Source organism: Ursus maritimus, unplaced genomic scaffold (genome assembly GCF_017311325.1).
Source record: "Ursus maritimus isolate PB19 unplaced genomic scaffold, ASM1731132v1 scaffold_18, whole genome shotgun sequence".
NCBI lineage: Eukaryota > Metazoa > Chordata > Mammalia > Carnivora > Ursidae > Ursus > Ursus maritimus.
Window position 1 is genome coordinate 35,070,389 of NW_024424230.1, and position 13,526 is coordinate 35,083,914.

A 13,526-nucleotide genomic window follows, 5' to 3' on the forward strand; every position below is an offset into this window, starting at 1 on the left:
GGACTTTGTGACAAGGGAGGTAGGAGAATAAGGGATACAAAACACTTACATTAGTTCCATTTAGAAAGTTCCCAATGGCTAAGAGAGTAGACAGGATAAAGCCCAAGGTTTTATTGTTCTCCAGTTGGTCTATTCCTTCCTTCAGATCCAAAAGTGGTTCTGCCACTTCCTTTCAATTAAAAAAAGTTGGAAGGTGATGATAAAGAATGCACATTTTGGCTTTCCTTTGTTCTTTTCAACTTTTGTACGAGGTAACAACAGAGGCGCTCTCTTGGTATTAGGCAGTCCCATGTGATGGGCGCACGCACCTAAGTATGGAAAAGTGCCAAAGGGCAGTGGGGAAGTCTAGTCCTCAAAGTCTCTTCAGTGGGGACCAAATGGGTGTGCGTGGCTACCTGTGCCGGGGTGACAAATGCTCTGTCTTCCCTCGTCCCTGCCAATCCACCAAGCTCAGGCAGGACCCTTAGACCACGCTCCCCTCTTCTCTACTTCCTCTGCATGTACCTTCAGCATTTGGACCATGGTCTTCCTTTTTGCTTTCTCCTTCTAGGCAGATGACACCAGAAACTGCCCCTCACTGTCCCTGGACCCCTCAGGTCTCCTAACCTCCCCTCTGGGCACTCTGTGGCTGGCCACTTCTTTGCTCTGGTTACTTTCTAGAAGACTGCCACCCTCATGACCGCCACTGCCTTTGTAATTCCCACTCTCGCAGACTTTCACACTGGCTTTGAGACTACGTCATGCCAAGTCACCTCAGCAGTCCTACGTCTCTTCATCCTCGCTTGATTTCTGAATGAATTCAAACACCATGGTTCCCTCCTGATGCCCCTACACCCACTGCCACCTACCTGGTCCTCAGCATAAGACTCTGCTGCCTCCTTTGCCAGAGGATGGAGACTATACGGGCTTCTCAGTTAAGCTATTCCAGCTCACCTTCCATCTCTTTCCTCCCTACTGGTTCCTTCTGCTCAGCCTGTAAAAATACTCCCATTTCCTCAGGTAGAAGACACCTGCTCCTTCCACTTCTTACTCAGATGAATCTCCCCATGCCTTCACTGTTAAGGTCCCTTTCCTTCTATTCTCCTCTCAACCTCTTAGTGTGTTTCGTCCTCAGCTTCCTACGGAGGTACTTTCTCAAAGTGACTCCATGCCAGGCTAACCGCCGCAGTCAATGGTACTATAGTGACTCGTCAGGTGGAAAGATAGTAAGTTACATTCTATATTGTGCATTTCTGTGTTTTCCAAATTTTTACAACGAGTTTACACAAGTCAGAAAGTTAAAAAAAATTTTTTAACCAGCGATCTGGTACCCTCGAGCAAGTGTCTGAGGCTGAGGCCAGGCAGCCACTGGAGAAAAATGCCTCAATGGCAGCCTGCCAGTCACTTAGTGTAGACACAACCTCACCATAACCAACTTGCCCTTCAGACCCTCACTCAAGAATGATACTTCATAACCTTCACTCATAAAAAACTGACTTTCTCAACGCTGGGGGTGAGGGCTGGCGGCCTCCCTTCCTAAGTGCATACCTTTTCTGTTGTTTCATAATCCATCTTGAATGCCCACAGGTGGAGCCGAGCCGAGAGCTCGCTGATGGAGGACAGCGTGAGGAGGAACTGCTCAGCACTGCCCAGTGGCACGTCAGGGTTGGCCAGCTGCGCCTCCTGGATCTTCTGCTTCTCTTCTTCGGTGGGAATCATGGTTAGAATTTTCTGGAAAGATGGAACAATGTAGTACATTCTTAGTGACGGACCCTAGCCCAGCCCTTTGATGTTTCCAAAATCATACTGTAATTTTCCAACCAGGTAGTGAAAAGATTCTGTCAGCGTTCACATCATTCACAAGTGGTACACCATTATAAACCAAATACCACAAAGAAGAAAAGTCCCAGGAAGAGTCTAAATTCACATTTATTGTTCTAAACAGGTCTCTCTCTCTCTCTCTCCTTTAATCTCCTGTTTCAGAAGGAATTTAAAAAACTTGCCCCAAATTTTCTGAAACTGAGGACATATTCCACATAATAGTCACACCACATATTCCCCCCACCAGTAAGTATGATTTCTCAAGCACCTAGTAGGTGCCACTTCTGTGTTCGGGCACTTTATTATTATTATTTTTGGTTTCTTCTGGCCTCACCCCCCACATGGGCACAGTCACAGAAAGGACATGGCAAAGTGAGGCGATTGAGCCCCAGTTTTAGCTAGAGGACCAAAAAGGAAAGCCCCAGGGAACTAGAAAGTGCTAGGGAGGTCAGGGAAAAGGAAACCCTGGCAAAGCAAGTGCAAAAATGGTGTTTAAGAACTTCTGGGGTCATCCCTGAGCTGTTGATGTGTGAATCTGACCTTAAACGTTGTATCAAAGACTTGGAAAACTGAGCTGACATTGGAACCACAGCCCAAAAGAGGCAGGTCAGAACCTGTGGCCTGAATCCAAGCGAGTGAGGGAATAATTTTCTTTTCTTTCTTTCTCTCTTTTTTTTTTTTACGAGACCAAAATTACCAAAGATACTACAAGAAAACTGCAGACCAACATCCCTGATAAACCTATATGCAAAAACCCTGAACAAAACTATTTTTAAATATGTAAATGTCAATATATTAAGATATATAAACATTGTTATATTTTATAAAGTGACCTATTAAGAATAATAACCACAAGTTTGGTTCAGTACAAAAAACCAATCAATGCAATTAATCTACCATATTAGCAGTCAGAACAAGAAAATTCACATAATAATATCGGCTGATGGGGCGCCTGGGTGGCTCAGTCTGTTGAGCGTCTGACACTCAGGGTTGTACGACTGAGCCTGATGTCGGGCTCTGCGCTCGGGGGGGGGGGGGGGGTCTGCTTGAGAGTCTCTCCCTCTGCCCCTCTCACCCATCTTCTCTCAAAAAGTCTTTAAAAAAAATAATGTCAATTGATGCAGAAACATTTTTTGTAAAATTCAATATCCATCCATAACAAAAAACTCTCAGCAACCCAGCAATAGAATGAATCTCCTCCATCTGATAAATGACATTTATGAAAAACCTCATATCATGCTTAACGGGAACAGACTGAACACTTTCCCTCTAAGACTGGGAACAAGATGGGGCTTATAAAATTAAAAAAAGACATAGAGATCAGAGAGGAAAAAGCAAAACTATTCCTAACACAGACAGCATAACTATGTGAATCTACAAAAAACTTATAATACTGTGAGTTTAACAATATCGTATGATTTAAAGTTAACATATTAAAGAACCATTTTATTTCTATATTGACAGCAAACAGTTACAAACTGAAATTTTAAAAAAGTACTATTTAGAGTGAAATATTTAGGTATAAATCTAACAAATCACGTGCAGGACCTATATGCTAGAAAGTAAAAATGTTAGTGAAAGCAATCGAACACAATCTAAATAAATGGGGATATACCATGTTCCTAGACTGAAAGACTCAATATAGTCAAGATGTTAATTTTCCCCAAACTGATCTATAAATCTAACTCAATTCCAACAGCAATAACACCATGAATTTTTTGTGGATATAGACAAGCTCGTTCTAAAAAAGTTATACGGCAAAACAGATGAACCAAAACAATTTTGAAAACGGGGGAGATCTACTGTACAGCTATAGGAAGAAGACAGTGTGGCCCAGGCCGTGGGACAGACACATGGATCAGTGGGACAGTACAGGGAGTCCGAAAATAGAGGACACAAATACAGCCCAGTGATTTTGACCAAGGTGCAAAGGCAATTCAATAGAGAAATGACAGTATTTTCAACAAGTGGTATTAGAACTGGAATCCATATGCCAAAAAAAAAAAAAAATTGAACCTCAAACCTTAAACGTTACGCATAAATTAACTCAAAAGGGATCACAGATCTAAAAGTACAAAGTACAAACTTGAAAGTACAAAACTTTCAAAAGGAAACACAGAAGGAAATGTTTGTGGCCTACGTTAGGGCAACAAACTCTCAGACACGATAGCAAAAAGAATAGGTTGAGAAACTGAACTTCATCCAAATTAAAAACCTTTTCCTCTATGAAAGACACGTGAAGAGAACAAAAAGACAAATTATAGTTCCTCAAAGTTATTAAACACAGATTTACCATATGACCCAGCCATTCCATTTGTAGGTATTGACTCTTGAACAATGAAAACTTAGGTTCACATAAAAACTTATAAGTGAGTATCTGTAGCTTTATTCACAGTTGCCAAAAACGAGACCAGGTTACACAATCCTTCGACAGACGAACAGAGCAACCGTGGCACATCCCAGTAATGCAGTGGTGCTCGGCAATGAAAAGGGACCAACTATAGACACATACCACAACTTGGATGAATCGCAAAAGCATCGATCACGCCAAGTGAAGGAAGCCAGTCTCAAAAGGTTACACACTGCATGCTTCCATTTACGTGACTTTCTCGAAAAGACAAAACCATAGTCATGGGAAGAGATCAGTGGTCACCAGAGGCTACAGGTGGGTGAAGGGCGTGACTAGAAAGAGCTAGCATGAGACTTTTTCTGGGACACAGGATGGTTCTGAATCCTGACTATAGTGGTCACTACGTGGATTTATAGATTTTTAAAAGTCCTAGAACTGGGCACCAAAACACGTCAATTTTCCTTTATATGAATGCAAAAAATTCAAAATAAGATAAAAAACAGGACAAGACAGCATAATCCACAAACACATCATTCACATGACTATGATTCAGGATCTGTCCGGGTGGGGTGGCTGGCATCCTGGGTCTGATGGGAGAGTTCTCAGGGCTGGTCATCTTTGTAGTTTCTTAGAAGCCAGTGATGCCAAACTGTTCTGTGCTTTAGTCATAGTGACGCTGCACAAGGGGAGCCTAGCTACGTCCTCTTCCAACATTCCCTTCATCGTGGCCCTCACGCTGAGACAGTGGGGGTGGTTGTAGGCATCAGGGCACACATCCAGTAGCCATGCTCGGTGCTCCCACCTGTCCACACAGATGGTATTAAAAAAATAACCAAAGCAATCTGAGATGTCACTCCTTTAAAAACATCCAGGATCTGAACTGAACTAGCCTTCAAAGCAAAAACTGAATTTGTATTTTAATTTTCTTACTGCTTAAATTGTTTGAAGCGTGTACGAGAATTCCAAAACAGAAAATTGTCAACACTCCACCCCCCCTTCCTCAGAAGGCATTTTCCTGCAATGATTTTAGCTGCTTCTTTCTTTTGGGAAAGTAATCAAACACTCTTACTTTTGTTTTTTACTTCTCTAATTTAAACCATTTGTTCACCACTGAAGATTTATGAGGTTGCCATCTGCCAGTTTATTTCACTTTTTTTTTTACACATCCCTGGCAGTCAAAATAGCCGCCAGGTGGGGGAACGGCGGGCTGAAGCCCTCTTCAATGAGCCGATGGCCCTCTCTTTCCAGGAGCAGAAGATAAGGGGTGAGCGGGAAGAGGTACCTTTAATTTGCCCCTCCGCCATGTCTGCGAATTTACTGATGATCTTACCGTCATCATTTGGTTTCACAGGGAAAAAGACATCAAACAAAACCACTACAAACTAATCTCACTGTTTGTTTTCTTTTTTTGCTTTCTCCCGGACGGTGTCCTGCCAGCTCTGCTTTAAGTCTGCTTGCTTGGTTATCTGAAAACCGTAGTCCAGAGAAAAATGGAGAGGTCTCATTTTTTATGAACCCAAATGCTTTTGGGTTTGGCCATCTCATTCACCTGCAGATAAGACCATCACGAGTTATTATTCTGGAACAGAAGCTGGAGAGAACCTAGCACAGGGATTTTGGTGACAAGAGCAGAAACCTGGAGCACTCAGAGCTGGGGCTGGTTGGTGTACAACTTGTGTAATCTCATGAGTCAACGGCTCTCTGCTCATGCACTTATTCTTACGCAGGGATTTCTTCCCTTTGCTTCTCAAGGTACCTTGAGCGTATTTTCTTTCATTTTTAGGACTCCTCAGTGAGGCCTGTGGGGCAGAAACTGCTGCATCAGATTTGCAGGTGAAGTGGTTTGCCCGAAGGTAGGTTGGGTCAACCACGGCGGAGCTGGAGAGCCACCGAGGGGGCTGCTCCTACTTTCCCAGCACCATTGCCACAATTTGTGGCTATTCAGCCAGAAAGGCAAGACCCCCTGTGTGGCTAAGGCGCCCGGCTGAGTGACTGTGGCTCCTGGGCCCAGGCTCACCCGTGTGTCCAGCGCCCACTCCGATGGCAGTTGCACAGCACGAACAGCCTGAAAACGTGCTCTCGTTCTGTATATGCGGCCAAAGGGACTCTGTTTCTAGGACCCTGGCAGGCCTGGCAGCCACAGTGAGCCAAGGTAAGTGTCATATGGGACCATCCACGTGTGCTACTCTGCAGATACAGACGATAAAAGTCAGAAAAGCAAGAGAAAGAAGGAAAACCCTTCATACTTCATTTATGATAAGCCGATGACCTGTTTTATTTGGGAAAATGTCATGAATACTACTTAGAGATGGCCCCGAAATGTGCTCTCAAGTTCAACACTCTTATGAAAGATGAATTCCTTAATGCAGTTACTTAACCACTCTCTCAGGCCTTCGTGACAAAGCCGGACACACATCGCTGGGTTGCTAAGCAAAGCCGCAGGACGTAATTTAATACGTCCTAATCACATTTGGTACACAGAGGTTTCGAATGGCCCTATCGAGCCGTGGCACCATGCTACAGGGCCTGCGGCCAAGAAGCAGACAATTCGTTTGACAGAAGGCCCTTCAGGCGGTAGCTGGAAATCTTATTAGTAAAGATCTGTAAGTACACCACTTCCATCTCTTCTCCGTCCTGCCTTAGCTCTTGAACAGCAAGCCCAGAGAGTAAGTTCCGGGTAGTGGCTCAGGACAGGGATCTAGAACAGCGATGCCCCCTCAGGGCCAGGAGATCAACGGCCAGAGACAGCAGGTGACAGATGAGTGTGTCCGGTTTCCACTGGACTCTTCTCAGCACGACTGACCAGAACTGAAAAGCAAACATGGTCCCTGGGGCGCCTGGGTGTCTCAGTTGGTTAAGCACCTGCCTTCGGCTCAGGTCATGATCTCAGGGTCCGGGTCGGACTCCCTACTCAGCGGGGAGTCTGCTTCTCCCTCTGCCGTTGCTTGCGTTCTTTCAAATAAATAAATAAAATCTTAAAAAAAGAGAGAGACAGAAAGAAAAATATACACGGTCCCTGGATTCACAGGGGTGGCCTCAGGTCAGGTATCCTCAGGGGGATTTTGCCCCCAGGGTGCATCTGACGAAGCTGGAAACATATTTGGTGGTCACCGCTGGGGTGGTACCACTGGCCACTTTGGTGGAGGCCAGGGACACTGCTAACCATCCTACAACGTAGAGGACAGCTCCCAAAGAAATGTCCAATCCAGGATGTCAGTAGTGACGCGGTTGAGAAACTGTTCAGACACACACTGTTAAAAATGCGCCACTCCCTGTGCTGTTGTGACTGGGGGTGCACTCACTGCACACTCACGACACAGCGAACGCTCAGGAAGGGTTCAGCGGTGTTTCTGTGGCTGTGTCCCCCCCGCTGTCACCAGTCCGCACCTCAGCTACTGCCCCGGGGGGCACACTGCAGGTGGCGCTGTGAGGCGGACTGCTTGCTTCAGGAGTCTTCTCCCTCTTGTTCCTTTTGTCACGAGCCCGGGCCCTGACTGACACTGGGACTCTCTCCTCATCCTCAACATAACAGCTGTATCACGAGCATCTGCCCACAGGAAGGAAGCTACGGAAGGCACGTTTACTGCCGCGTTGCTCCCATGCCCTCAGCCGCACTACTGGTGCTCTGCTCCTTCCTGGATCAAAAAGGTCCTCACTGGAAACCAGTCAGGAAAAAAATAAAAGTAATTTGCGTTATTCTGAAATCGAAGTAACTTATTGTACCTGAAACTTTCCCTACCCACGGAGAGCTACATTTCAGGAAAGAACAAAGGCAAACCCCAAAGGAATCAATCTTCCCTGACGGACTTTCAAGTTCTCATGACAAGAAGGGGAAATATTTTTAACAGGGGAAGATGTCATTTTTCCCTTCCATCAGGCTGGCTCCGGCTGCATTTGAAGCCTCTCTTTGGATGGATCTGAAGCTTTTGCGATCTCCAAAGGACACCGTGAAGTCAATACGACGGCTGGAATGTGTGCTAGGGCCTACCACGTAGTTCGCCCCAGATGAAAGACACGTTGCGCTGGGTTCATCCAGGTTGGCAGCTCCCACCTGCCTAGTGGCCAGCCAATGCTCTTCTCTTCCGTCGCTTCTCTGGGGGCCCCGGAGAGGGACTGCCTCACACCGAGGCCTGGCCTGCTGCCTTCTCACTGTCCGGCAACTGCCTCAATGTTCCTCTCTGTATTTGCCTGCTGTCACCGGCTCTCTCCTTTAGACCCCTGCCTCGGCCTGCCACTCGCTCTCATTCCTTGGCTGCCCACCTAGATATATTCACCTGGTCTGTTGCCTGGCCTGACTCCAGGGCTGGGGCTCAGTTTCCTCCCCACGCAGACAGCAGATGCAGGCTCCACCTCATACTGGCTCCTGGAACCGGGCGTGTGTGTGTTTCTCAGAGTGGAGCTGCTCGGGCTTTGCATTGGTTCCCTAGGGTTTAACCACCAAAACCGGGTGGTCAAAACAACAGAATTCTCTCAGTCTGAGGGACTACAAGTCTGACAGCAAGGTGTCAGCAGTGTGGTGTTCTCTACGAAGGCTCTAGGGAGGAACGTTCCTCACCTCTTCCTAGCTTCTGGTAGTTGCAGGCGATCCCTGGTGTCCCTTGGCTTCTAAACGCATCACTCCAATCTCTGCCTCGGTCATCACGTGTCAGTCTGCTCTGTTTCTGTCCCTGTGTTCTCGGTCTTCACAGGATGGCATTCCCCTCTGTGTCTCTGTCCAAACTTCCCTCTTCTTATAAGGACATTAGTCCCTGGAGTAGGGCCAACCCTAATTGAATATGACATTATCTTGATTGCCTCTGCCAAGACCCTATTTCCAAATAAGGTCACAATCTGAGCTTGTGGGTGGACGTGGATTTTGAAGGGACACTACTAACCCAGTATAAGCCTCTAGGAGCCCAGTTTTTCCTGCGGGGGCCTCTTCTTTCCAAAGCACAGAGGCATGCCCGCCCTTCTGGGTTCAGACCCACTTGGCCCCATGGACCCCAACTGCTCCTTCCCACACTTGGGGTCATGGGCGAGCCTTGCACCGTGGTCCTGGGCCCTTCCGCCCCGTCAGGAGCTCATTCTCCCTCTGCAGCCAGTCTTCACTGTCCTGCCCACTCTCCAGTCCCTCAGATAAGACTGCGCATGAATGAACCCCAACTATGGGAAGCCTTTAAAGGGATCCCGGGCTCCTTGCCACAAAGCAGTGTCTTCACATCCCCATGGTGACCCAGCAAGCCCCAGGCTATATTGCTCATCTGGAGGAATCTACGTGCTGGGCCACTTGCTCCACACACTCTTTCTTTGTTATTANAAGAGAGGCTTTAACTTGCCGCAGAGTGGAAGCATCCCATGGTGGACACAGAACAGAGCCTGGTAGACGAGCGCTGAGCCCGGCAGGCCATACAGTCCCAGCCAGCGACCCACCTCTCTCCACTGCTGCCGTTCAGACCAACAACTGCCAAAGGCGCAGGGGGCGTGGGTTCTCCAGCTTATCACCCCCGAGCTAGCTCTACGCATCCCACTGAGCGCCGAGAAAGAAGGAAAGTCATTGTTAGGGAGGTGAGCATGCGCTAAAAGCCCTACTCATGAAACTGTTCATTCAGCACGTGCGGTGGGAAACGACGTGAAACAGACCCCACCAGCCCCCCTCAGGAGGTTATCCTCGTCTTCTTCCATGCTGAGGTAGGTGAGCGTGGTCAGAAGGCAGGCAGTAAATGAACCAGAGAGTGAGGCTCATTGAACTTCAGGCCAAGTGGGGCTTCCCCGCATGACCCAGAGCTTTACTAAAAAAATGTGAGAATTCTTAACGTTATTCAGAGTCTGGCTGAAACAGCAAAACGGCAAGCCACCCTGTGGAGAAAGTCATATTGGACACAGTAACGCTTTACATATGGGACACGTTAACAGAACACAAATAATGCTTGATAGAGCTTCTCTTACCTCAATTCCTTCTTTGTTTAAGGCATATTCATCAAAATTCAAAATGGCTATCTTAATCGTTCTCGGAGGTGGCAGCACTGTCAGACCAATATTAATGGCATTGCTCCTCTTGGGGTCCAGGACGATGACCTCCTGCCTTTTCCCATCGGCAGCAGTTTTCTTGGTGATAAAAAAAGGAGAATCCAAGATTAATGCATCATCTTTGGTCTTTTCTGTGTTTCATTACTAAAAGCAAACTCACTACTTATTTAGAGATGAAAACAAATGGCCCCGATTCAGCTCAGGGAAGGGCTGGCTACCGCTCTGCACAGAGGAAAGAGATCAAGGATTAGCTCTGAGAAGCCGCCAAGCATGGGTCAGCAATGGAACTTCACGAGTCAGACACATTACAAAATAAAATTGATTTTCCTTCAATTGGGAAAAATGTAATATTTGGCAGGAAGAAAAAAAACCCTGTTTTTTTCCATAGAAGCAGTGGAAACAAAACTAAAACCTCTCAGAGCTCCCTTCCTACAGGCTGCAAGGTGTTGGAATGTGCCTTGGTTGGCCCTAGCGCAAATGGTATGAGCCCGGAGATGGAGACCATCAGTGTTCATGCTGAGAAAACAAGAGTGACGAGGACAATCCGACCTCGTTGGTCAGTCAGCCCCTCTGCATCCCCGGCTGCAAGTCTCCAGGCTCCTCACACCATTTCCACAGCCTGTGCCCCTGCCAACAGAGGACCTGCCACCCTTAGACACCAGGCGGCTGCCCACTGGGAGGTGAAGAGGGGCCTTCTGAGGAAGGGAAACCAAAAGGAACCCGCTCAAGAAGAATGAGGGGCGAATGGGCAAAGGGGCCAAAGAGAGGGACAGGTGTCCTCACAGAGCCTTGTGTGTATGGCCTCCCTGCTGCCCTGGGTGCTCCTTGGGGGGCAGGCCCTCAGCTAGCACGTGACCAGAGCCTAACAAGTCTGTGAGGTGGTAAGCCAACAGGGGCCAGGGCCGCGATGACAAGGCCCTCCGCGCCCCCCTCAGCTCTCCAGAAGTTAAGGGTGGGTGGCAACGGGGGCCAGTGGATGAGACCCGGCTCACAAGCACCCTGTTTGTGCTCAGATTTCCCTTGAGACAAACCAGAGCTGGGAGGATGACTGTGTTCACATATGGAACGAGCCCAGGACAACACTGATGAATGTGGCACAACGAGCCTCCTGAAAGAAAAGACCTGTTCAACACGATGGTGGGTGTGCTCCCCATGGGAAAGAGCTCAGCAGCGGGGTAACCACCATACCTGGGGCTGGAGGGGGTCAGGGTCTGGAAGGGCTGACACTTGAGCTGGGCCCTAAACATTGTCTAGGATGGAGCCCGGAACTGGGCAGTTAAGACAAGGAGAGAAGAGGCTTTGTCTAGCTCGCTGGGAACTGCCAAGGATGAGGCTGGAGGCTGGGGGGCCACATGCAGGTGAGCTCAGGGGCTGGCTGCTCCAGGCCCCAGCCGAGTGGCTGATGCTTGGACGGCCGGTCTCCTGTGCACAGGCCCTCCCGACTGGCCGGGCCTGCGAGTGGCGGAGCTTTCTGGAGAGGCTGGCTTGCTGCAACACTGGAGGCTGGAAGCTGGCAAGGAGAAATGGACTGTGGTTCCTTAAGTCCTCCCAAGCCCTTCCAAACGCAATTGCTAAAATTCTATTTTAAATCCTTAAATATGCATTTGGGAATAAATTAAAATTTCCTCATGAAGAAAAGAACTGAAAGCATCCCAGCTGTTCTGGGGCCTGGTGGCCAGGAGGAACAATTCCTGTGGGTGTGAGCAGTTTTGAATGCCCAGGGACATGTGGTGCCGAAGGTTCACCACTCTGCAGGGCAAACCGATCTTCTATGTATTTAATCAAGTAAGCTCACTAGTAGCCCCTGAAATTCAGCTTTCAAACCTAAGATATTATTTTGTGTGTGGAAAGTGAAGAAGGAACGAGAAAAGGTTTGGCAAAACAATGAGAAGAGGCAGTGAAAAGGGGTGCCAGCACGTGAGGCCTGGAGACCCTACGGTAGACATCCCATCAGCATGTGGAATGGTGCCACATGAGGAGGGTAGCAGGGACGGCGGGAGGCAAGCACCCCCAGCCAGGCTCCAGGACAGCAGGCATCTCCTGGAAGGCAGGGGTTCCCTGGGAATCATTACCCTTAGCCTCTCATCTATAGAGCCCCTCTCACTCCAAGAGCCTGGAAAGATGGCTGAGCAGACTGAGCCCAACCCAGCCTGTGTTCAAATGAGGAAAAGATGCCCCCCTCTGGCGAGACAGAGCCCCTGGCAAAGAGCTTGAGAGAGAAGCACCACTCAGATTTCAGTCCTTTCCCCTCAGTCAGCATTCAGGACAGCCTACAACGTGCAGACACCTATGTGACCGGCTCTGAGCCTGACCTGTCCTTGTCCCCGTTCCCAACAGAACTCAGTTGACACCAGTGGACACGCCCACACACTCCCCTGCGAGTCAGGGAGCAGCAAGCCACTGAGCATCCCGAAACGACAGGGAGAGCTGTCCCCAAAGATGACTCCGCATGTTTTCAGAGCACTTCGACCCACTCGGCGAAGGAAAGAATAAGAATTAAAGCAGTATCTGAGGAGGGCACGTAGTGCACGGGGCACTGGGTGTTACTGCATCAAAAACTAATGTGCTGTATGGTGACTAACATAAAAAAAAAAAAATTAGAGTAATATCTGAAATTGAATTTTTCAATCTCTGGATTTTATCCAAGAGGTGTTCTAAATGCTGTTCTTCATAATTAAAACAGACTCCACTAGATGCTGAACACGCAAGTGCCCTGGGGTCTGTGCTGCCCGAGACAAGGGAGGGGTCATGTGGGGATGTCCATTCTCTCCCTCCCTCCCACAGTAACCTAGAACAGCACCTTCAAGGGTGGGCCCAAGGTCTCTGTGCCCGGGAGCACATGTCCATGTCTCAGGATCAGCAGTCATCGAGTCTGAAGCATCTCAATTGTCTCTCTGTGGTCAAAGCCCCAGATCAGTAAGTGTGACCTTCGTGATGTCCTTCACATGGTCCCGTGACAGAGTCTCTGCTTGCAGGGCCCTGCATCTTAGAGCGGATTGGTTCCAGAGAGCAGCCCCAACCCAGGAAGCGGACAACTAGGTGAATCTGGGGCTGCAGGGAACGGTCACAGCCCTCCCCCAAGCCTTAGCAGCCAGCAATAATCACTTAAACCAACTACCTCTTCTATACTTCTCAGAAGTCCTCTAACCCCTGGGGCGTGGGTGCTGCCCGTTTGGAGTCTCTTCCTGGAAGGGCTCACTTCTGCCTTCCTGGAAGCTAGACCTTCAGTCTTCTTGCATAGCTTGGAAAAAGGCTGTTGAACTGCCTTAGGGGCCTCCTTCCCGACCCTTCTGAGAGGTCTCTGTTGGCCTTGACAGCACTCTTTCCGTGGAGGGTAACCTCTTCTCTTACCAGTTTGGCCATTTACAAC

General features: G+C 48.3%; 1 protein-coding gene across 3 annotated transcripts in view; it reads right to left on the bottom strand.

Annotated features, from left to right (window-relative positions):
* The window catches only part of FHOD3 (formin homology 2 domain containing 3), a 451,796-nt gene that overhangs the window by 36,206 nt on the left and 402,064 nt on the right, over positions 1–13,526 (bottom strand). For all 3 annotated transcript variants that reach the window (XM_040632587.1, XM_040632586.1, XM_040632585.1), the window contains 3 exons: positions 10,076–10,234; positions 1,528–1,710; positions 50–169 (listed from right to left, as the gene is read on the bottom strand). In XM_040632587.1, the coding sequence (XP_040488521.1) occupies positions 50–169; positions 1,528–1,710; positions 10,076–10,234 (462 nt within the window). The remainder of the gene's footprint in view (positions 1–49; positions 170–1,527; positions 1,711–10,075; positions 10,235–13,526) is intronic.